The 25054-nt window shown below is 52.2% G+C and overlaps 2 protein-coding genes across 3 annotated transcripts; both read right to left on the bottom strand.

Annotated features, from left to right (window-relative positions):
* Positions 1-469: 469 nt before the first annotated feature.
* RUSC1 (RUN and SH3 domain containing 1) lies at positions 470-10451 on the bottom strand. Its single transcript, XM_005898695.3, is given in 12 exon segments — positions 470-1183; positions 2920-3048; positions 3745-4294; positions 5473-5519; positions 5701-5806; positions 5879-6053; positions 6166-6242; positions 6403-6501; positions 7553-7819; positions 7822-7962; positions 8248-9699; positions 10395-10451. Coding segments are annotated over 11 exon segments (3126 nt in total). The 5' UTR covers positions 9614-9699; positions 10395-10451; the 3' UTR covers positions 470-1014.
* A 408-nt stretch (positions 10452-10859) lies between these two features.
* FDPS (farnesyl diphosphate synthase) lies at positions 10860-20140 on the bottom strand. 2 transcript variants are annotated; one of them, XM_005898693.3, is made up of 10 exons: positions 20003-20140; positions 18708-18870; positions 17464-17604; positions 13547-13627; positions 13283-13405; positions 12820-12908; positions 12651-12723; positions 11884-11961; positions 11648-11782; positions 10860-11119 (listed from the first exon to the last, which is right to left on the bottom strand). In XM_005898693.3, exons 2-10 carry the CDS (start codon positions 18846-18848, stop codon positions 10919-10921), a joined length of 1062 nt encoding a protein of 353 aa, XP_005898755.1. In that variant the 5' UTR covers positions 18849-18870; positions 20003-20140; the 3' UTR covers positions 10860-10918. The 2 variants fall into 2 exon arrangements, with proteins under 2 accessions (XP_005898755.1, XP_005898754.2); XM_005898692.3 differs by lacking the exon at positions 20003-20140 and adding an exon at positions 18948-19976.
* Positions 20141-25054: the final 4914 nt, after the last annotated feature.

Genomic DNA, 25054 nt, shown 5'->3' with positions numbered 1-25054 from the left:
TAATTCTCCTATAGGCAATCATTTGTAGTGATTTCTACCCGCATCCTCCAGGCTCTAGAGCATTTAACTATTCTCATTTCAAAAGACTGAAAGGAAACTCATTAACTCCTAACAAAGTAATAGATGTCAAGTTATTATGCTTCTAAAATTATATCACCACGGAATGTCCCTTTTTAACACCTTTTAATCTTTCCCATCACCTCAGCTATGAAGCTTGTAAGTACAATTTCATGGGCTAAGTCTTCCCAGCTCTCCCGAATCTACTCAGGCTCCTACTGTATCTGTCTAAGCAAAGCAATCAAGTCTCAGACTAGAGATGCACGTCAGTGAGTCAGGCACCAATCGGGCTACCTTTCAAGGAACAGAACTAGACCCAGCTAGGAAGGAAGCATCTCCCTTGGGCTCCCCACGACACAGCCTCCCGCCCCTCCCCCATAGCCTATGTCCTGAAACCCACAGTGACGACACATTCAACTCCCACTCTTTATTGGGACAAAGGAGGAAGGAGACAGACTGACCCCACAGGCCCACCCACCAGGGGTGTCCAGACTTCAGCACCTAGTCCAGCATGAGTACATCATAAATACAGGCAACGCGGGATGGGTGAGGTGGGGGAAGGTTCCATACACAGGAAGAAGACTATAGAGGCCCTTCAAGTCTTGGGAACTGAGGCGTATATAGAGGTGCAGTCCACTTATGGAGGAAGAAGATACAGGGGGGCTAGATTTCCATTTTGCAGAATACAGATTGGAAAGAGGAAAGAGATGGCATGGAGGGAAATTCCTTTTTATATATTTTCGAAGAGCAGATTTCACCTTATAGATGGGTATAGGAAGGAAGGAAAAAAGTTTATTTTAGGTATTAGCAGAAATGGCTATGGGAGGAAAGTGTCATTTTGCAGACAGGGAAGATACTTTGGGGACAGTCAGTATACATGGGTGAGTATTCACAGGCCATTCCATTCCCAGGTGACAGAAGGGAGAGAGAGGTGCAGGAAAGGAACAGGTGCTAGGCCTAGAGAACAAGGGAGGTATACCCCACGGGTACCAGTCCCTCCGCTCCATCCCTCCCACAGCGGAGCCAGTCCTCATCCACAGTGGCGATGACACGCAGCACTTCCCCTCGCTGGAAGCTCAGCTGGTCAGGTCCTGCAGCAGTGTGGTCACAGAGAGCCCGGACTGCCCTGTGAGGAGCCAGAGGGAGATGCTGGGATGAAGTGAGGTGGGGGTCCCTGTCGCCAGCCTCACCTCCCCCCCTCCGCGGGATGTATGTCCCTGTTGGTTCAGCTCAGTAAACATGAGTTGGGCTCATGGGGACCACGTCTCTTCAACATGTTGATTTGTTTGGGGCCCCAGCCCTCTCCTAAGCTCCAGACCCACTCTTTAGCTCCTTATTTAATGTAATTTGTACTTCTCTGGTGCTTCATATTCAACATACGCAAGCTAAATAACTCATCTTAACCCTCCAAACTGGTCCCTCCTTTTAGGTCCCCTGTAGTGGTAAATGGCATCACCTATACAGTTATTCCTGGTAAAAAACAAGGGGTCTCAGTCTCTACACCCAATCAGTCACCAAAACCTGTTTGATATTGGTTTCTCCCACCACTCCATTTATCTTCAGCTTCACTCCCATCATCTTAGTTTAGGCCTCTATACTCTTCTGGACCACTGGCATATAATCTAACTGGTCTGCCTGAATCCTGACCACCCTCTCCATTCTCCACACAGCAGTAGAGATCCTTCTAAAACTTATCATCCCTGGGTTTAAGACCCTTCAGTAGTTCCCACTGCCTCGGAGTGATACCCAGCTTCCTTCACTGGTCTACTGACACCTCTGACCTCCCTGTCACCAGTGCCAGGATCCTCCACTCCAGCCATGTACTCATAGTTCCTCACTTAACCACACTTTGACTTCTCCACCTTTGCATCCTGTTCCTTCTGCAAGATGCATAGCCCACACCATCACTAGGCTTCTCTGAGTCCCCAGACCTGGGGAAGAAGCCCTGTCTGTATGGCTCCAAAGGACTATCTTCCTTTTCCAGAGTCTTTAGCACACAGAATTGTAAGTGCTGATTTATTAACTGGTATCCCCACTAGACTACAAGCTCCTTGAGGGCAGAGATTCCCTCCTCCAGTATAATGCAAAGCACATAGTATGTACTTGAAAAGTACTTGAATGGAAAATCAAGAAACCTGATTCAGGGGTTTCCCTGATGACTCAGTGGTAAAGAGTCCACCTGCCAATGCATCCCTGACGCATTCCATCCCTGATCCAGGAAGATCCCTCATGCCACGGAGCAGCTAAGCCCATGGACCACAACTATTGAGCCTGTGCTCTAGAGCCCAAGAGTCACAACTACTGAGGCTGTTGCATCCTAGAGCCCTGCTCCACAATAAGAGAAGCCAGAGCATTGAGAAGCCTGTGCACCACAACTAGAGAGGAGCCCGAGCAGCAACAAAGACTCAAAACAGCACCCCCCAAAAAAAAGAAGCCAAATTCAATGGATTGAGAACCTAAAAGAAGCCAGACCCCAAGGATGACACAGCCCCTGGTGCCAAATTAGAAGGCCCCACTAAAGGGAAGCCCAGTTCCCCAGTGGACACACACGCATTCATCGTACACTCATACAGTAATAAAATTGGCCAGTAACTGGGCACCTTCTATGTGCCTAATACTTTTATAAAATCACGTTTAGTCTTCAGAACAACCATTAAAAAAATATAAAGTATCCTCTTTTTACAGAAAAAGAAACTAAAGGTTCAGAGAAACTAGTATCACACTAATAATAAACAGCAAAGATGCAATGCAAAACCAAGCACTGTCTGACTTTACATCACCTCCCATCCACGTGAAGTCAGAAAAACCCACACATGTAACATAACACGTGCACGCCAGTGCTTTCTCCCTGACCCTCCTTACCTGTGGGTCTGCACCGTGCTGGGTTCTGAGACCTCAAGCTCCTTAGGAGATGAGGGAGCCTCAGGAGGCGCCGCCCGCTTCACCAGAGCCAACACACTCACTGTCGGGGGCAACCAGCTGGATGGTCTCCTGGAGGAAAGGACGCAGGGTCACAGAGGCCACCCCACCTCCAGAAAAACCACCAAGGATCTGGGACCTTGGAGGGAGGGAGAGGCTGAGGGACCCAACTGCGTTTCAAGAGGTCAGGAGTTGGTCGCTGCTGAGGGCAGAGTGGCAGTCTTGGGACACAGTTGCCTTTAAGGTGATTAGGGAGGTGACAATGGAGGTCTACCACACCAAAAGCCACAAAGGGACCTATGGAACCAGCAGGCTTAGCTCCAGAGGGTCACTAAAGAGTACCTGAAGCCACTAAGGAGCCACTAATGGTCAAACCCTGGAGCAAGAGTCCGCAAATACTTCCTTTTTTTCTAAAGAGCCAGAAAGTATTTTTGGCTTTGAGAGCCAAGAGGAAAAGTGGACAATATCATGCAGGTATTTAATAACTGTCAAAAGTTCATGACTTAAGAATATAACCATCATGGCTGTAGAAAAGCCAGGCTGTCAACCTCGGACCTAAAGGATCCCTACCGAGTTTCAAATTAAGAGTGACTGAGGGAGTTCCCTGGTGGTCCAAAGGTTAGGACTCTGCTTTCACGGCCAGGGCCTGAGCGCAATCCCTGGTCAGGATCCTGCCAGCACCCAGAGCACCAAAAACAAACAAATTGGGCTGACTGAGGGCTCTGAGAGGGGGTCAGAGGTCATGGAGGGGGCCAGGGACCCCATTACCTGGACTTAGGGGCTCCGCTCTCAGTTTCTGCGAGGCCCCCAGGCACTCCAAACAGTCTCCCCAGCCATACGCCTCTGCCTGGTGCTGCTTCCTCTGTGTGCGGGGACCTCTCCTGTGTGGCCTCAGCTGCAGTCTGGGTGCGCCTGGACCCCCACCGGGGAAGAGGCAAGCCCTCGGCGCCGCCAGACGCATAGACCCGGGAGGCCTGGGTCAGCTGCTCCCACCAGCTGCAGGGGCTGGGAGAGCTTGAGGGGGCTGAAGGGCCCGGAGGGGCCTCCCCAGAAGCCCCCCGGAGGCTCTGGGCCAGCCGACCCCCCCAGTGCAGCACGGCTTGCACAGTCTGCTGCAGGGCTGGAGGTGAGCCTGGGGGGGGTGGGGCCTGAGGCGGCCCCAGGGGCAGGTGGTGGTGGTGCTCAAAGAGCAGGTCCAGGTGGAAGGTGAGCACCGACAATGGCTGCAGCAGGAGCAGCAGCTCCGTGGACAAGGAGGGGCAGCCAGCCCGGGCCAGGGAGAAGAAGCCAGTGGGCAGGTACAGGAGGGACAGCAGGCCTGGGAAAGAGCAGGCTACCATCAGCCCCTGCTCTGGGCCTCTCCAAGGGCTTCAGCTGGCCAGTCAACAAACACCCTCCTGGGCCTCGCTCTACACTGGGCACTGGGGCAGAGAGGGGGACTCGGCAGGATACAGGGCAGCCACATCCCTGCTGTGGAACCACCACCCAGAGAGGGGTGTGGGAACAAGTATGCATGCATGCTGCATCCATTCAGTCGTGCCCCTTTGCAACTCCATGGACCGTAGCCCGCCAGGCTCCTCTGTCCATGATTCTCCAGGCAAGAATACTGGAGTGGATTGCTGTCCCCACCTCCAGGGGATCTTCCCAACCCAGGGATCGAACCTTCATCTCCTGAGTCTCCTGCATTGGCAGGCAGATTCTTTACCACTAGTGCCACTTGGGATGCCCAGTAGCAAGTATATAAGTAACAAAAAGGAGGACTTGAGGGCTATGGGAGCAAAATGGGTAGGTGGGGTAGGGAATGGGGGTGGAGCCTCACTGAAGAAGGACCCAAAGGATGAATGAAAGTTAATGAGGAGGCAGGAGGAGCAGGAAGCCCTACTGGAGAAGGAGGCACAGCAAAAGTAGGGCCCTGGGGCAGAAAGAACTGAAAAAGAGACTGTTGACCAAGAAAAGCCCCAGACCTAAAGGCAAAGGCCAGATAACCAAGTCTTTGCAGGTTAGAGTGAGGATTAGGGGCATTCCTCCTATTAATAAGACTCCTTAAAAGAGTTCTAAGCAGGACATTCCTGGTGGTGCAGTGGATAAGAATCCACCTGCCAATGCAGGGGACACAGGTTCGATCCCTGGTCTGGGAAGATTCTACGTGTCACGGAGTAGATAAACCCATGTGCCGCAACTACTAAAGCCCAAGCACCCTAGAGCCTGTGCTCTGCAACAAGAGAAGCCACCACAATGAGAAGCGCGCTCACAGCAATGAAGCATAGCCCCCACTAGCTGTAACTAGAGAAAGCCACGCAAAGCGATGAACACCCAATGCAACCAAATAAATAATAAATTAATTTTTCAAAAAGAGTTCCAAACAGAAGAGTAGTAAGATTGGAGATCTGGATCGAGAGCATTCTGGCATCAGAGGGAACCATCAGAAGAGATCCCTTTTCCTACTCCCCCTAGTCTAGCAAGCCCATCCTCTCAAAGCCCATTTGAGCCTCTGACCTGCATCTTCCTGGAGACTGGAAAACCACAGCTCCAACTGCTTAGTGCTGGGGGAGAGAGGAGGGAATAGAAGTCAGGACACCAGCCCCCTGTGGGTGGAGGATAGGAAATAAGACCAGGACAGGGAAGGCCTTCTCTGGGGACATGGGGCAACCACCATATATCCCACCCAGGACACCCCTGCAGTCCCCAGGCTGTGGGAGGGACACCAGAAAGAAGGCCACTCACTTGAGGAGGCCCAGGATAAAGGCGTGGAAGCGGCTACGGCTACTTCTCAGCGGGGCCAGACGGCTGACCTGGCTATACAGGGTACCGAGGGAACGAGTGCTGGAGCCTGAGGACACAGGGCGTCGTCAGCCAGACCCCAGCCCTGCCCTCTGCCCAGTCCCACACTCGCCCCCTTCACCTGGCTTCACAGACGCCTCCACCACACTCCAGGGGCTGCTCCGCCGCTGCCCAGTGATGAGGTCTTTCCGGAAAGGCTTCAGCCCGTCGGCCACCAGGGCATGGAGGGCCGGACAGAGGGTGGTCAGCACCAGGTGCCCCACGTCTGGGCTCAGACGGCTATCCCCCAACTGGGCCTGGAGGCGGCGCAATGGGCATGGGTCCAGGGATACCTCCAGCCTTCCCCTGTGCCCTCAGAGCTACATGCCCCTCCTCACCCCCCAACACCCTCCCTACAGGCACCTTCACCTTCTGAACCAAGTTCCGGGCGGCCCCAAAGTGCGAGATGATTTTATCCACTGAAGCACTAACAGCTATCAGGAGACCTGGGAGCGGGGCGGGAAAGAGAAGCGTCAAAGCCCTTTGTCTCTCCCCAGGCAAACTCCGAGGGACTCGGAGAGGCCAGTTCACACAATTTGAGAGAGGAGGGCCTAAGTGAGGGGAAGTTGATTTCCAAACCAAGGGTCAAAAGTCAGGGTGTCCTACCTTTTTTCTGCTCCTGCAGCTGGCCAGTCCCACTCTGGGCTTCTGCCATCCACAGTCGCTGGGCCCCGGGGACGCCGGCGAACGACCAGGAACTACGGACTGGGATAAGGGAAGAAGAACGCACTGACACTTACCAGGGGTCACCCCCAAGGACTCCAGGCTTTCGCAAGGGTCATATCCTATGGGTCTAGACACCCCAGCCCCTGAAGTCTTGGGAAAAGGAGCCTAGGGCTGCGGGGAGCACAGGGCAGCACCCGGAGTGAAAACCTGCACATATCTCAGCACTGCCGTCCTGCTCCCCACTTCTCGGTTCCCATTTCCCTTCCTCACGGCCCAGCTCCCACTCCTCGATCCCGGAAGTCTCAGCGTGGGGCAGCCGTGCTCACCTCCCTCCCGCCTGCCAGGCTGGGCCCTGAAAGGCGGGAGATGACAGGGCAGGGAAGGGAGGGGCAGCCTTGTGCCCGCCACTCCCCCCCACCCCCTGGCCGGCGGTGGGGTGGAGGGGGAGGGGGGGAAGTCAGGTCCGCGGGGACCCAGGGAGCACGTGGGGAGCCTGGACCAATGGAAAGACAGACAGACGGGAATGGGAGGAGAGACGGAGGGAGAGCAGACCCAAGGATTGGGAGGCTGGAAGGCGCCGGAAAGGGGAAACCTGGGTCCTGCGCCAGCTAGGCAGAGGGCCCCTCGCTGCAGCCCACTGGGGCTGGCCCCAGGGGGAAGGAGTGACTAGAACCCCCTTCGGCCAGTGAGCTAAGCGAACTTCACCCTTCACCCTTCCCGTACAAGGTGGGGGTCAGGCTCGAACTGCACTGGCCAGGGAATTCCACAGAGGGTGTGACCCAAGGTCCTTAACAATGGCCTTGCTGGGACCCCCTTAAGCTGTGCGTGGAAGCTGGCTAAGCCTATATCCACTATGTCCCGGCCACGCAGCTGGGAAAGCAGCAAACTTCGCCCAGCCCGGGGAGTTACCAAGACCAGACTCCCCAGGACCAACGATCTTGGAATCGCCCAGGTCGAAGGGCTGGACCCAGCCGGGTAACCCGGGAAAAAACTAAAGCAAAAGTCTGGCCGAGGATGGGTGGGGCTTTGGAGTGGGCGGGGCAGCCCCGCCTGAGGCGTGGCCCGCGGGGCTGGCCCCCATCCGTCTTACGTAGCCTGGGCGGAGGCGGTGGGCTCCTGGTCCAGCGAGGGGCCTTCGGCGGACGAGGTGGCCGTGGCAGCGGGGGGGCGGGTACCTGGCAGGGTGGGGAAGCCACGGGGGGGAAGGTGCTACTTCTGGGAAAGAGCGGGGACAGCAGCAGTGCCAGCTCAGGGCTGGCCAGGCAGGGAAGGTCCCCCCTAGCTGGAGGCGAATAGGCCCCCACCGGGGACAGGCGGACGGGCAGCAGCTGCTCCTCCGGGGTACTCGGTGCCCCAGGAGCCGCAGCCCAGCGCCTGGCCAGCTAGCCAGAGGCGCCAGGAGCAGAGACCCAGCTGCGGCCGCGCTCCCACCCTGCAACAGGGGGCGCCCGTCAGCCGAGAACCGAAAAACCAGGGGCCGAGGGAGCAGGAGGGGACCGGCTGCAGGCGGGATTGGCGGGGTAGATGCGGAGGGGTAGGAGGCCAGCGGGATGGGCAGCCAGGCAAGGAGGGGCGGGAGAAAGAGGGAGCAAAGAGTTAGTCCCCGTAACCCAAGGACCCACCCAGTTTCCCTTTCCCGGAGCGCTCCCGGTAGCAGGGGACGGGAAGGATGGGTGGGATGGGTCACACAGAATGGAGGGGAGACAGGGGGTCGGGTCGGAAGCTTTGGAGGTGTAGGGAGGCCAAAGGCCAGCCCTCCTCTCGCCACCTCCTATGGCCACGTACCTTCAGTGCCAGCCTGAGGACCTGGCTGCTCCGGCTCCTTTGAAGCTGGGGCCTCCTCACCAGCAGCTGGGCTGCCCACCCTGCCCTCCTCGGGCTGCCCCTCTGCTATGGGCTGCAGCCCAGGTCGGTTCTTCTTCCTCCGGGGAGGGACGGGTGGCGGTGGGGGCCGAGGTGGGACCAAGGCCCAGCCAGCTGGGGGGTCTCGGGGCGGGACTGGCGGGGGCGGAGCCCGGCTTCGGGACCGGAGTTCCTTGAAGGTGGTGACTTCCCGGGGAGGCGCCTGGGAGCTGCCGAGCGACCCTGTGGGGGGCAGCTCGGTGTCGGGAGAGAAGACGATGAGCCAGTCACTGCGGTCTTTCTTGGCCTGCGGCACGAGGGGCAGCCCTGGGCCCCGCTTGCGCTTCTGGGCCAGCTCGTGGAAGGACGTGATTGTCCGGTGGGGCACCGGCTCCTCGCTGACGTCACTTCTCCATCCCCCATCAATTTTCCCTGCATCAGTTTTCGAACCAGAATCAGTTATTCCTGTATTGGTTTTCCAACTGGAGTCGAATTTTCCATGTTCAGTTTTCCAACATTCAATAGTATTCCCATTGACTTTCCAACCCGAGTTATTGTTCTCAGTTATTTTCCAGCTAGCATCAGTTGTCTCTTTGTCAATTTTCCAAATGGGGTTGATTTTCCAACTGGGTTCGGTTTTCCCAGCATCGATTTTCTCATCATCAGCCTCTGGGAGGTCAGAGGTAGGGAGGTCCTGCTCCTCGGCCTCCTCCTCTTCCTCTAGCCCTGGGGAAGGGAGGTCCTGGCCAGTGGTCAGGGCATTACAATTGGAGTCCAGGCCTGGACCGGATGGAGAGGAAGCTTCAGAGCAGGAATCCGGAGAGCAACAAAAGCTGTCTGGGGAGCAGGTGTCTGGGCCTGCGGAAGCCAGGGGCGAGCCTTGCTCCAGGGGAACGATGCTGGGCTGAGGGTGAACATCCTCGTTGCCAGGGAGGTCCCTGGAGTAGACTGAGATGGGGGACTCATCGGGGCTAAGATCTGAGCAGGAGCTGAGAGAGGAGGAACAGCCCGGGTCTGAGGGAGAGGCAGCCCCCTCCTCCTCCTGTGCTAGGTCCTGCCGGTTTTCTAGGCCTGCCCCATGCTCCTGGCAACATCGGCAGGGCACGGCTGGGCTGTTGGAATTGGCGTCCACCAAGGTCCCACTGCAGGGGCCCCGGCTCTCCTTGCCCCCGGTGTCCCCTGGGGGAGGGGATGTGCTCAAGGGCCCCTCCCGGAGCTCCGGACGGCGGGACAAATGCAGGCCTAGAGAGACATGCTGGAGGTGGATGTGGTTGAGGTTGCAGAGTAAGGCCCTCTGAGGGGACAGCATGGTGCCGGCGGCGACGGGATGGCCTCTAGAGAATGAGGAGGATCAGGCCTCTCAAATCCACTTGCCTGGCAACCGCAGATGCAGCCCTAGAAGAGAGGGATAGTGAAACCCAGCCAGCGAGGGTGCGGGCCGCGGGAAGGACACCAAGGTGACTTAGGTGCTGGGGCAGGCGTGGAACGGCCCCTTGGACAATATTTAAATGATATGCAAATAACATCGACTGGCTATTAGTTTCCGCTGCAGTGTTTGCAGGTGGAGTCGAATGTAATCCCCACCCCCGAGAATGGGGCGGGGAGGGTCAGAGAATGCGGCTGCGCCCTCGATCTCCTTGGAGGTGCGGAGGCTTGTAAAAGGATGGGGCCAAGAAGGGACCCTGGGTCCTCTCTGCTGCAATCTGGCCCTGCCCCTCACTCCCAGGGGAAGGGGTCGAGAGGCCCCGCCCAGATGATCTGAAATGGAGTGGGGGGACGTGCGTCCGGCTGGTTAATGCAGGAAAGGGGCAGGCGTGGGGGAAAGGATCGAGCTGCAGGAGCAACCGTCAGCCTGTCAACTCCACCGGGCAGGCCGGCCGGCACGGGCCTCGGCCCCGGGCTCCAGCCTACAGCTGCGGCGCACCTTCACCCTGCTGCGAACACCAGCATGTCTGTCCCATTCTCTCTGCACTTGTCTCTATGGTGCAGCTCCACCCCACCCCTTCTCTATTTTTTACTGCTCCCCTCTCTTGCCCCACCCCGCGAGCCCTGATCCATCCATCCACACCCGCAGGCCAAGTCATCCTCACCTGGGTCCTCCTGCAGCCGCTCCGGAGTCTGGAGCCGCGTCCGGCTCCGCGGCTGCGGTCCCCGCCCAGCCCGCACAGACTGGAGGGGAGGGGCGCTGGGACGACCCGCCAGCGCTGCGCAGCCGCGCCCCTCCACGAATGGGCGTGGCGAGCCTCAGACCCAGCCCCCAGCGCTTGACGCTTTTGCCTGTGTCACCCACCCAGGCCCAGCTCAATGGCTTTTGATGCGGCAGCCCACTCCAGTGTTCTTGCCTGGAGAATCCCAGGGACGGGGGAGCCTGGTGGGCTGCAGTCTATGGGGTCGCAGAGTCGGACACGACTGAAGCGACTTAGCAGCAGCAGCAAGGTCCCACTGAAGGGACCTTTTAGTCCCAAGGGGGTTCCGGCTTCCATGCAACTGACCCCCACCCTGCCCATTCTGGACAAAGCTGCGCCCCTGGCTGGCACAAGCAGAAACGGAAGAACCACAGGTTAGACAATAATTTATTAAGAAGCCTCCTTTCCCCACCTTCACAGACTCTAGGTCACTTTTTCCGCTTGTAGATCTTTTGTGCTAACCCCAGGAAGATGGCTGGGGGCAGGGGCGCAGCATACTGCTCAATGAGACCCATAATGTGGTTGTAACTGTCTTCCTCGTATTGCATGTACACAGCCGACAGATTCATCTCCTCGTAGAGCGCCTTCACTCGGGCCACCTTCTCAGCCTCCTTCTGCCCATAGTTCTCCTGAAGGGTCGGGGGTAGGAAAACGGGCTTATTAGCCTTACCCCCGCACCTCTAGGTCCCTCCACTCCCCCATCCAGAACCTCTCCAATGCCATTTATTCATTCCATTCCTGCCTCCAGTTTCAAGGGTCTCTGAGTAGCTATGATCTCAAACTCCAGCCCCCCCCCACGCCGCCCCCTTCCCAAATGCTCACTCAGTCAGTGGGGTTCAGGCCTCAGCTTCTTCTACCCCAGGATTTCTCAACCCGTGGCCCATTTGAAATTTCTGCCAGATAGTTCTTTGTGGGAAGCTACTGTATGTGTGGTATTTGGCAGCATCTCTGGCTTCTACCCACTAGGGATCCAGTGGCACAGGCACACACACACACACACCAAGTTATGATGACAAAAAAAAAAATGTCTCCTGACACTGTCAAATGCCAGGGTGGGCGGGCGTGCGTGCATATGTGTGTCAAATCACCCCCATTGAAAAACCACTGCTCTTTCCCCTACTCCACGGCTTGGGGACCCACAGCACAGCCTCAGGCACCTGCAGGATTTGGCGCTGCTCTGGAGAGGCCCGCTGCAGACACTGGACCACCAGCCAGCTGCACTTGTTGTCCTGGATGTCTGTGCCGATCTTACCCGTCACGCTGGGGTCCCCAAAGAGATCGAGGTAATCATCCTGGGCAGAGGGGGTGCAGAAAAGAAGGAACGAAGAGGCTGTAAGGCAGGGAAGGAGCAAAGCTGGAGCCTGTTTTCTGCCAGTGCCCCATGCCTTTCTACCTGAATCTGAAAGAACTCTCCCATCTCCAGCAGGATCTTCTTGGCATGGGCATGCTCCTTCTCCCCATCAATGCCCGCCTACAGAGAAAGGGGGTTAACAAGTCATACACCAGAGGTGCCTGCATCTTCCTGGCTGCTTCCTCCCACGAAGAGGGTCTTGCCCCAGTACAGATCCCCTAAGTCTTCTCTCCTTTCAGACACCCTTGGCTTCCCTGATAAAGGAAGTCCTGGCTGACGGTCCACCCCCTATCCCACTGATTTTAGCTATGGGTCTTCTTGCAAGTCACAGCAGAGATGAGTCCATTCTGGAGGCCGTCAGACTCTCTTCTCTCACAAGGCTCAGTTCCTGAGTCGCTCTGATCCTGCTTCCTAATCTTTTTACCATTTCCAAATTCTTTCACTATGGAAAGGAAACTTGGAGAAGGTCAGCATAGATAGTTAACCCCATGGATTGCCTTTGAATCTAGTCTTCTCCCTCAGCCTGAATTATCTCCTCCCCACTCCTACTACTGTACACAGATGGAGAATTCCTTGTTCCCCCTTGATGGGCTGTCCACTTTCATGTAAACCACTCAGTTCTTTTTTATAATTAGTCCCACGGGTGGGGATTTTATCCACATCTTATAGCTGAGGAAACAGACTCAGCAAGATTAAGTAGCTTGCTCCATATCTCTCAGCCATTCCTAGTCGGGGCATGCCTGCTCCGTGGCCTCGTTATTGAAAGGCCCACATGAGCAGGGCAGCAAGGGATGAAGAGACTCACTCACCATATACATGGCAGCAGCTACAGGAAGGTAAAAGGAGTAGAAAGCTGTCTTGTACTTGACAATAGACTTATACCTGCATGCATGGAGAAGATAAACTCCTTAGAAGGGTTATACACCCCCTCCCAGCCCTCCCTCTCACTGTCCAGATATGGTTCCCATGGTCCCTCACCTCCTTTCTGTGAATCTGCCAAGATCCACGTTGCCCTGGGGAGCTGTGATGAGGTCCAAGGTCTGTCCGATCTCAGTTTGATAAGAACTCTAAGGAGCAGGAAGATGGCCTGTGAACTGGGCTTTCTCCAGGGCTGGAGAACTCTGAAATCTTGGGCCCTACATCCCACAGTAGTTGATAACCGGGTGGTCAGGAAGACAGGAGGAGGAAGAGAGGGCTCCCAAACTCAAGGCCCACACAGTCACACACATGCTCTTTACCACTCCTTTCAATCACAGAGACACAAGCAAGCCGCCGCCACCACCCGCCCCCACTCCCTCCCTCAATTACTTCCCCTTCCAGGCAAACCTGTGTATCACCCTAAAACAAGACTGTCCCAAAGAGGACAGTGAGCATCACATATCTGGACGAGAATGTCCCATAGAGGCCAAGGCCACTGTGGGAGCCCTAGTCGGCACCACACCTGCAGGAAGAGCTCGATCAGGTCCAGGTAATAGGGCTGCTCCCGACAGTACAGCTTCAACAGGCGGTAGATGGATGATTCCAGAAGGAAAGCATCATTGATGGCATCCAAACCTATGCCTGGCTGTCAGGGACACACAAAACAAGCAATCAACTTCTGGCCTAGACTCACCAAAAACCCGTAACACCTCCTCCATAGGCTCCATGTGACCCTTTCCCAGGGGTCTGTTGCCATGCCCACCGCGCTACCTTCCCGCCCACTTACCTTCTGATACCAGCAGGTCTGCCCCCGTCGGGTGAGGGATGAGTCCATAATGTCATCTGACACCAGGAAGAAGGCTTGGAGCTAGGAGGATGGAAAGTGGAATAAGAGTCCCAGGGCTCCTTATGATTGTTCCTTCTACTAGCAATAGATGCTGCTTTTAAGAATCACTCAACAGGGAAGGTAGGTCAGGATGAGGCTGAGGACTGGTTTTTTTGGCCACACTGTGTGGCTTGCGGGATCTTAGTTCTCCAACCAGAGATCAAGCCCGTGCCCCTCTACATTGAGAGCATGGAATCTCAACCACTGCACTGCCAGGGAAGTTCACTGAGGACTTTTAATCTGGGCTGTGGGACTTTGGAAGATTGTATGACTTCTTTGGCTCAGGCTTCCCAACTATAAAAAGGGACAAAAAACTCCTTTGTTTTCAGAGTAAGAGACATAACAGATCTCCAGACAATCCCTGGTATCAGGGAGATGATGAAATGTCTTCATATACTGTACTCCTCCCTGGCCAAAAACTTCGGGGAGGGTTTCAAACAAGATTTTTTCATGCAGCGTGACTTTACATGACTTCAGGAACAAGAAAGGCTGGTTCCTGCCTTCTCTCCGGGCACTGCTTACCCACTCCAGCAAACAGGAACAAAACCCCACCTCAGGAAGCTCATTTAGGAGCCTGAGTCTAATGGGGTGGAACTGAAGTCTGACTCCTGGTAACTTTCACCCATGGCTCTTAAACATCCTCAAAGGGCTTCCTCTTCTGAGTGCCAGCCTCCTGGAAAGTACCAGACTATGCTGGCTCCCTGCAGGACTGTGAACTACCTTGAGGCACGGACGAGGTGTTTGACTGTATGGCATTCCCAAAGCCCAGCACAGTGCTGGCCCATAAATGTTTGTCTAAGAAATACATGAGAGAATGAAGCACTGTAATTCTCCCAGAGATACTTCTAGCAGCCAGGCTACATATTCTGGCTCCCTCAAACAGCTTGTGAAGACATGGTGTGTTTTTTTTCTTTTTGGCCACACCGCATGGCTTGTGGGATCTTAGTTCCTCGACCAGGGATTGAATCTGGGCCCTACTTCAGCAGTGGAAGTGCTGAGCCCTAACCACTGGAGCACTACGGGAATTCCTTGAAGACATGGTTTTTAATGTCTTGTGTGTGTGCTCCAGTGGATCTGCATGGCTCAGAGGAAGTGCCCACCACTAGCCACCAGCTCAGCTGTGCACAGTGCCGAAAGGGCTATTGTCGTTCCAGGCCAAGTCCTCGGGAAGGAGGTCTCCATCTGCACCTTTCCCTCTGACGTCGCCCTGGAGTGGGGCCTGGGCTTTCCACATTGGGGCACACATTTTATTTACAGTGTGTCTATGTGGAGTGGCATTGTTCCCTGAAGCCACAGCTCCACTGCCTCCCCCGAGTGGCTACAAGGGCCAGCTGGTTTCAACCAGCACCACTCAACCAAGATCGCCTCTGAAGGGCATTCATTCCGTGGCCTCCCTCAGTCTCCTCTGCCCCCACCAACTGCACTTTCTATCTATTAGGAGAACATTAAACCTACAGTGGTTTTACCACAGTATTGGGTTGGGTTTTTTAGTAATCTCCCCAGGTATATGTCACAGTGGGAAGTAGCGAGAAGCACATCTACATTACCCACACTGCATCCTTACCGAAATGCCTCCTTGCCTATTTCCTCTAGATACGAATCAGACTGGGCTGTGAGCCACTCTATCAAATAATTGGCCTAGACTTTAAAAAAGTCTGTTATAATGGAGGAAGTATTCTAAAGACTGAAGAAAAACTAACAAATGCAATGCATCACTTCTGCTTGGATCCTAGATGTTTTTTTTTAAAAAAAAAAACAACACCTTATAGTAGACAATTGGGGAAGAATTATGAATATTTAAATATGGAATATATATTAGGTAATATTATGATATCAATGTTAACTATCACGACTGTTGCTCTGATTTGAATGCTTCCCCCCAAAATTCTTATGTTGAAATCCTCAACTTCAAAGATAACAGTATTAGAAGGTGGACCCTTTGGGAGATGCTCAGATCATGAGGGTGCAAGCCTCATGCAAGGGATTAGTGCCCCTATGAAGGAGACCTCCAAGCACTCCCTTGGCCCTTCCACTTGAGGACACAGCAAGAAGATGCTGGCTATGAATCAGGAAGAGAAGTCTTGACTCCTGGTAAGACCCAGTCATGTGGGTGCCTTAATCTCAGCCATCCCAACCTTCAGAGCTGTAAGAGAGAAATTTTCTGTTGTTTATAAGTTACCCAGTCACTGGTATTTTGCTGTTGTTCAGTCGCTAGGCTGTGTACAACTCTTTGCAGCCCCATGGACTGCAGCACGCCAGGCCTCCTTGTCCCTCACTACCTCAGAGTTTGCCCAAGTTCATGTCCATTGAATCAGTGACGTTATCCAACCACCTTATTTTGTTATAGCAGCCCAAACAGACTAAGACAGATGTGAAAATGCTATTGTGGTTATATAGGCAAATGTCCTTGTTTTTAGGAGGTAAATGCTGAAATAGAAAAGAGGTTGAAGGAGATGTGGTAGAAGCGAAAGGAAGATAAAAGCAGAGATTATAACAAAAATCATCCAAAACAATGGTGCATTGCTCAAATGGAATCTTAAGGGAAGTGGTCACAGTGCAGCTGCGTTTAAGAAAACATGGGAATTCCTGAAGTCCAGTGGTTAGGACTCAGCATTTTCACTGCCAGGACCAAGGGTCATCCCTTGTCAGGGAACTAAGATCCCACAAGCAGCACGGTTTGGTCAAAACAAACCAACTCAACCGCAGGTGAACCCACAGCGCAGCTAAGGTTAGTAACAACTGATTTTACCAGGTGAGCTGCTGGGTCCCCCACAGCTCTACCCTTACCCTCCTGCCCTTCACTCCTTGCCTGCTGTCTGTGGCTATGGGCTCCTCAGCACCACCAATCCCTAGAAGGGCACCTCTGTCACCAGGGGCCCCATCCTCAGTGAGGCCATCATCCTTTTACCCCCGTGGAGGCAAATCCCTACTGTATAGCCCCATCTCCCTTACAAGCTCTAGGTTGGAAATTCTACCACCTGCAGGACAGACAGCTCCACCTGATCTGCTCACGCCAAGAGTGCAGCGTGGCCAGTGCTGAGCTCATCACACCCTCCCTCAGGCCAGCTGCTCCTCTCGACAGGCCAGGATCACCCGTCATTCACCAAGCCCAGAGCGTCTTCCCTCCTGGGCTCATCTCCCCACTCCTCAGGGCCTAGCACCCCCCAACTCCAGAACCTAGTCCCCCTGGGAAGCCTAAAATGGAGACTTTAGGCCAGGTGAGCAAACCATACACCTTCAAGAACCAACTGAGCTTGGAGACAGGACGACTGAGCAAAACAGACAGATCCACACAAGACAGTCCATCTCCAGTCTTGGGGAAGTGGCTTCAACTTCGGCCAACTGTTGCTATATGGGACTCTGGACCCATATCTAGCAATTTTCCATGTGATACAAGACATCTGGGGTTTCATGTGAAATCTCTCCTTTTGTTAGATTTAGGGAACTTAATTTTAAAACATTTTCAAAAACTACCAATAGGCTTCGAGTTTTCAATCTCTGCCATAGAATAATCTTGTAGAAGAACTATCTCACTTTTGTGGCTGTCCTCTACTCAGAAGAAAGAGCTGACAACTTCACGGCCAGTTCCAAGGCCCGGGCCCACCGCCAGAGTACAGGTGAAACATGTACCTTCTGGTAAAACAGCCTCCCCATGTGTTAACCCTTATTCACTAAGTCTGGCCCCAGCACACGAGAGGCAGAGAAACACAACCGAGAAGCGAGTTTCAGGCCCATCCCTCCTGTCCCACCCCATCCCACCCAGGGCACCCCTACTCTAGTAAACCTCGTCTTCGCCTGCTGTTCCCCATCCTTCTCACCAGTTCCACACACCAGCCCACAGTCAGGGCCCGCTGGAGACTGTCAGGATCTTGTTTCCCAGGCTCCACAAGCTCCCGGAAGGTTATTACCACCGTCAAACCCCGATTGTACTTGCCTCCGATGGCATTGTACTCCAGGACCTGGGGAAAGAGCAGAGGGACAAGGAAGGCATCAGGGTCTGCGGAGCAGCTATTCTGAGATTTCTCCTTGTTTTCTCCCACCGGCGACCAGGGAACCTAACTTTATCCTCCTCAATCCCAACCCCTCCTCCAGGCAGCCTCTGAACTACTACTCTCTTGGCTTCTTCCAAGTTGTGGAGCACAGCTGGAAGTTCCCCAGTCCCCAGGCTCTCTCTGCGTTGTCTTCTTCAGAACACTGGAAGGCTCCATACTGGAGATTAAAATCTGCTCCCAAACCCAGACAGGGCTTGAACCCGGGGAAAACTCTTGTGTGTGCCAAGGGAATGGCTAGCTCAGGTCTCTCCCATCCCCATTCCTCCTTTCTCAGCCACCTCCTCTGCACCCCACTTCACAGTTCAGCCTATCTGCAAATAAAAAGACTCTCACTTAACTAATAAGACAAGCCCCCTCCTCCCCAAATTAGCCAGAGAACAGCTTGGAGGGCACTCAGGTTGGGGGGACCATCCGCTACTCCTTCAGTGGCATCGCCTTCTGCTGCCCTGTTGTCAACCAGATGGAGTTCATTGGGAGGACTTCCCTTTTTAATCTCCATCCCAGTACAGACTTCCTTTTCCTTAGTTTGCCTCAGACAAATGAGACAGCATTACAAAAAGAATTGCTAGATACTCCAAAAGAATAAGGCAACTTAGGTATCTCAAAAAACAGTTTCTGCCCTAGAGGAGGGGTTTCTGATGGAACACTACCTTCCCTCAGCCCCACCTCAGACTGCTTCCTCCCTTCCTCCCAGGTCCCTGCCAAGGTAGCCCCTTATGATTTCTGGACACCTAATTCCCTGTCTCAACAAAATCAAAGACTTACCCGGATCAAGGCCTTCACTCCCAGGGAGCTCAACCCCTATGCAAAGCAGTATGTCTGGCCTACCAGAACCACAAAGCTGGATTGATTGGACCTGCCCGGGCTCCGGCCCCTCCAGAATGGACCCAGAGTCTCTCAGATAAAAGTCTGTTCCGACACCTGTCAAAAGTCACCCCAGAGCCAGAGAGAGACCCCACACATGTGCAGAGATTGCAAAGGTTCACCCTCTCAAGTTGTAAATCCCTCACCTCCTTGAGTCGGGTAATGGCATCTCCTATCTCTGGATGCCCAATGTCCTCCTCAGTCAGCACCTTGACAATCTGGGAGAAGTGCTGGATGAAATCCTGCCTTTCTTGGGCGTAAGCGTCCAATTTCTGGTCTCCATTCATTCTGAGGGAGGAGTAAAATGCTCTGACAAGAAGGAGGACAAGTCAGAAACCTAATCAGCTGCTCCCCTCCCCAAGGCCCCTCACCCCTGCCAAACTCACCGAGGCTCCTCTGTCCACGCTTGCCGCCAGCAGCGGGCACTGTGCCAGGCCCCCAGGACTGGGCACCCGTGCCCCAGGGTGGGTCGCTGTAGGGGACCCAGCAACCTGTCCTGGGGCACCCAGCACGAGGCTGGCAGCAAGAAGACCCCCACAGATCTCAGCCAGCGGGACAGGGGCAGCATGGGAGGTGGCATAGGCAGGGGGCATTGAGCACTCCCTGCAGGGGCAAGCACCAGAGGCAGATGCACGCTGTCAGCTCCCCAAGTCACCCTCCAACCTTTCACCTCTGTTCCCAGAATGCCCCACTCTCTTCTGGGCTAAGCTGGAGGGCACTTACAGAAAGAAATGCAGGGAACAAAAAGTACGGCTGGGTAACCGAGACTCAGCTGATCACACTTAAAATAAGAAGGCTAGGACTCAAAGCCACCTAACTTTACCCGGTTGAGGAACCGTTAACGCCTCCACCAGGGAGCCTCTGGAATTGTTCTACTCTTACTTTCTTCCTCTAAATTCTGGAGCACAGACTGGAGAATCCAGAGTAAAGGACCTCAGGACCGGGGGCTGGGAGGATTTTTATATCACCCTCTTTTATGGAGGCCAAACTGAGGCTCTAGGAGGTAGGAGGATATCGGGGGAATGGCAGCGCCAAATCTAGAACCCAGGTCTCCCTCGGTAGGCAGGAAGAGGGGAGCGCAGGCTTTGACACGTGAAAGCAGAACCCCTGCGTACTATGGACATGTAGTCTGGGGCTCTGGGACTGGACCCTCACAGAGCCAGGATTGTGCTGACAGCCTCGGAGCAACACTGGGTGGGTGGGTAGGGTTCGCAGCGGAAGAGCAAAGCAGGGTGCAGTTATATTGGGATTCCAGGAAACCACATGGCAGAGTTTGGGAGTTTCTGCACATCCACGGTGTCAGCCAGTCGGTCCCACCAATTCCCAAAACGGGGGAACAGCGACGCAACAGACTGGACCTCCTGTGCCTTAAAGTTGCGCTACAGAGGTAAGACCGAGTTTCTAGCCCCTGCCTCCGGTCCCAGCCCTCAACCTCTCTCACCTGTTCCTGGATGCGGGTTGCAGATCCAGATTGTTGGAGGGGTACTCCTAAAGCTGGACCGCTCGGCGCTCGGGTCGCTGGATCTAGTAGTTCTAGACCTCCTTTCACTATAGGCAGCAATGCTTCACTAGACTACAATTCCCGACATGCCACAGGAGGGGCAACGATTACGCGATCTAGCGCGGGCTGGCTGGGCGGAGACGAGCCACATTGATTGGCTACTTCCCCTCGTAAGAGCATGAGGCCCTGTAACCAACAGCCAATGGAAGGTCTGCCCCCCGGGACCTAAAGCTAAGCGGGCTGGAGTGGGCGGAAGATGGGGTGAGGTTGTAAGGAGTCGTAGTGAAAGAGAAACAGGTTTGGAATTGCTTGAACTCAGGCTCTCAACAGTCGTTCTTTACTACTCAAATTGTCATTATTTTCCTGTGCAGTTGAGTAGCACGTTACTAAAACCCCAGGGTGACCAACATGGCTACTTAACTGGTTGTCTAACTTGGGCAAATCATATAACTTCTGAGCCTCAATTGACGGCTTTGAAACTACCTTCCCTTATTTGTTAAATTAGGATAACACCCTATAAAGTATATAAAGTGCTTTAAGTGCTCAAAGCGAAGACTCAAGCAGAAATCAGAACCTTTATCCCTACACTCACGTACACACACACACAGTTTACTCACCCACCGTGAGTAACACACACACACATACACACCCCGTACACACACACAGACTCCTTACCAACACACACACCCCCATATACATACACCCTATACACACACACTCCTTACACACACATACCCTTTACACATAACACTTTTTACCAGCCACCATGGGTAATACACACATACAAGTTTACACACACATCATGGGTAACACACACACACACACACACCCTGTACACACACACCCCTTAAACACACACACACCCCTTATACACACACACATCTTACACACACACACACCCCTTACCCACCCACCATGGATAATTATATAAAAACTGAAACCATAAAATAGAAGATAACATAAGGGCCAGTCAGTCAGTTCAGTTCAGTCGCTCAGTCGTGTCCAACTCTTTGCAACCCCATAAATCACAGCACACCAGGCCTCCCTGTCCATCACCAACTCCCGTAGTTCACCCAAACTCATGTCCATCGAGTCGGTGATGCCACCCAACCATCTCATCCTCTGTCATTCCCTTCTCCTCTGCCCCCAATCCCTCCCAGCATCAGAGTCTTTTCCAATGAGTCAACTCTTCGCATGAGATGGCCAAAGTATTGGAGTTTCAGCTTTAGCATCATTCCTTCCAAAGAACACCCAGGACTGATCCCCTTTAGGATGGACTGGTTGGATCTCCTTGCAGTCCAAGGGACTCTCAAGAGTCTTCTCCAACACCACAGTTCAAAAGCATCAATTCTTTGGTGCTCAGCTTTCTTCACCAACTCTCACATCCATACATGACCACTGGAAAAAACATAGCCTTGACTAGACAGACCTTTGTTGGCAAAGTAATGTCTCTGCTTTTCAATATGCTATCTAGGTTGGTCATAACTTTCCTTCCAAGGAGTAAGCATCTTTTAATTTCATGGATGCAGTCACCATCTGCAGAGATTTTGGAGCCCAGAAAAATAAAGTCTGACACTGTTTCCCCATCTATTTACCGTGAAGTGATGGGACCGGATGTCATGATCTTAGTTTTCTGAATGTTGAGCTTTAAGCCAACTTTTCCACTCTCCTCTTTCACTTTCATCAAGAGGATTTTTAAGTTTCTCTTCACTTTCTGCCATAAGGGTGGTGTCATCTGCATATCTGAGGTTCTTGATATTTCTCCCAGCAATCTTGATTCCAGCTTATGCTTCATCCAGCCCAGCGTTTCTCATGATGTACTCTGCATAGAAGTTAAAACAAGCAGGGTGACAATATACAGCCCTGACATACTCCTTTTTCTATTTGGAACCAGTCTGTTGTTCCATGTTCAGTTCTAACTGTTGCTTCCTGACCTGCATACAGATTTCTCAAGAAGCAGATCAGGTGGTCTGGTATTCCCATCTCTTTCAGAACTTTCCACAGTTTATTGTGATCCACACAGTCAAAGGCTTTGACATAGTCATAAAGCAGAAATAGATGTTTTTCTGGAACTCTCTTCCTTTTTCCATGATCCAGCGGATGTTGGCAATTTGATCTCTGGTTCCAGGGTAAGCCTTCATATTTTGGATTTGGCAATAGATTCTTAAATGTGACACCAAAAGCATAGGCAATGACAGCAACAACAAAAAGGCAAATCGGACTTCATCAAAGTTAAGAATGTTCGTACATCAAAGAGCACTATCATGACTGGAAAAAACACTACAAAATGGAAGAAAATATTTGCAAATCACATACCTCATAAGGATTCAATATCCAAGATATATAAAGAACTTCTAAGACTCCACAACAAAAACACAACCAACCCAATTAGAAAATGGGCAAAGGACTTAAGTAGACATTTCTTCAAAGAAAATACACAAATGGCCAATAAGCACTTGAAAAGAGTCTCAATACGATTAGTCATTCAGTTCAGTTCAGTTCAGTTGCTCAGTCGTGTCCGACTCTTTGCGACCCCGTGAATCCCAGCACACCAGGCCTCCCTGTCCATCACCAACTCCTGCAGTTCACTCAGACTCAACATCCATCGAGTCAGCGATGCCATCCAGCCATCTCATCCTCTGTCTTCCCCTTCTCCTCCTCCCCCAATCCCTCCCAGCATCATTGCTGCTGCTGCTACTGCTGCTAAGTTGCTTCAGTTGTGTCTAACTCTGTGCGACCCCAGAGATGCCAGCCCACCAGGCTCAGCCATCCCTGGGATTCTCCAGGCAAGAACACTGGAGTGGGTTGCCGTTTCCTTCTCCAGTGCATAAAAGTGAAAAGTGAAAATGAAGTCACTCAGTCGTGTCCGACTCCTAGTGACCCCATGGACTGCAGCCCACCGGGCTCCTCCATCCATGGGATTTGCCAGGCAAGAGTACTGGAATGGGGTGCCATTACCTTCTCCGCCCACATCATTAGGTAAATGCAAATCAAAACCATAATGCGATACTACTTACACATTAAACTAGCTATAGCAAAAACAAAACAAAAAAAACTGAAAATAACAAACATCAGTGAGGACAGAGAAATTTGAATCCCCATAAATTGCTAGTGGGAATGTAAGGCGGTACAGTTGCTAACAAAAGCAGTTTGATGGTTCCTCAAAATATTAAACAGAGAATTACCAGTATGACCCAGAAATGCCCCTCCTAGGGATATACCCAAAGGAAAATAGAGATACAAACAAACTTGTACACTAGTGTTCATTGCGGCATTATTCACAACAGCCAAAAGGTGGAAGCAACCCAAGGGTCCATCAACAGATGAGTGGATAAACAAAATGTGGTATACATTGATACATGAATATTATTGAGCCTTAAAAAAGGGAAATTTTGACACATGATACCACATGGATGAATCTTGAAAGCGTTGTGCTAAGTGAAACAAGCCAGACAAAAGGAAAAAATACTGTATGATTCCCCTTACTTTTGATCCCACTAGAGTAATCAAATTCATAGAGACAGGAAGTAGAATAGTGGCTACCAGAAAGCAGGGAGAGGGAAGAATAGGAAATTATTATTTACTGGGTACCGCATTTCATTCTGTTGAGATTTTACAAGTTCTTGAAATGGGTAGTGATGATTGTTGCACAACAGTGTGAATATACGTAATGCCACTTAACTGTACACTTAAAAGTGGTTAAAATGGTAAATTTTATGTCAAGCATATTTTATGACAATAAAACTTATTGTACCTACCTGGAGTAGAACTAGGGAGAGGTCTAGGAAAACATCATTACGTAGTAAACTGCGACCCAAGCAAGGAGGGTGTGACATTGCTACCTTTTGGCAGGGTTGGGTTTCTAGGCCAGTCTGCCTCCACCTTGAGACAGGAGTCTGTAAGGAAAAAAGTGGAACCTCAAAAGAAATTAGAGATCATGTCGACAGAACCTCAGGTGCTAGGAAATTCCTCAGAGAAAGGCACAGAGCTTTGGCCTTTGGCCAAAGGAAAGCCTCATTTCACTTTCCTCATCCTATACCATGATTTCCCCCATACCCAAACCATCCCACCCTTCCCCTCTCAGCCCCATGCAGCTGGCCAGGCATTCCTAAGCCATTGCAGGTCCACATGAAATAAGGTCGTTGAGGAGAAATTCCCTAGAATGCACTTTGTAGCAGGTGGAGCTCCTAGAAGGCCAGGAGGAAGATGGCTAGAAAGTTGATATCAATGCCAAAGGGGAGGGGACTGGGAAGGGATGGAGTGAGGGGTTAGCACATGTAAGCTATTATATAAAGAATAGATAAACAACAAGGCCCTACATATGGCACAGAGAACTCTATTCAGTATTCTATGATGAATCATAATGGGAAATAATATTTTTAAAAGGTGTATTATATATATATTATATATATCATATATAAATGTATAAGTGAATCATTTTGTTGTACAGCAGAAGTTATCACATCGTAAATCAACTATAATCCAAAAAAAGAAAGGGAAAAAAGAGAATGGAGACTGAAAACAATACAAAATATGGACTTCCTAGGCATAGTACATCATGAGAAACACTGGGCTGGATGAAGCACAAGCTGGAATCAAGATTGCTGGGAGAAATATCAATAACATCAGATATGCAGATGACAGCACCCTTATGGCAGAAAGTGAAGAGGAACTAAAGAGCCTCTTGATGAAAGTGAAAGAGGAAAGTGAAAAAGTTGGCTTAAAGCTCAACATTCAGAAAACTAAGATCATGGCATCCGGTCCCATCACTTCATGGGAAATAGGTGGGGAAACAGTGGAAAGAGTGTCAGACTTTATTTTTCTGGGCTCCAAAATCACTGCAGGTGGTGATTGCAGCCATGAAATTAAAAGATGCTTACTCCTTGGAAGGAAAGTTATGACCAACCTAGACAGCATATTAAAAATCAGAGACATTACTTTGCCAACAAAGGTCTGTCTAGTCAAGGCTATGGTTTCTCCAGTGGTCATGTA

This window comes from Bos mutus, chromosome 3, assembly GCF_027580195.1.
Source record: "Bos mutus isolate GX-2022 chromosome 3, NWIPB_WYAK_1.1, whole genome shotgun sequence".
Classification (NCBI taxonomy): Eukaryota; Metazoa; Chordata; class Mammalia; order Artiodactyla; family Bovidae; genus Bos; species Bos mutus.
The sequence above is the reverse complement of the archived record's forward strand: the minus strand, read 5'-3'. Positions and strand labels throughout refer to the sequence as shown.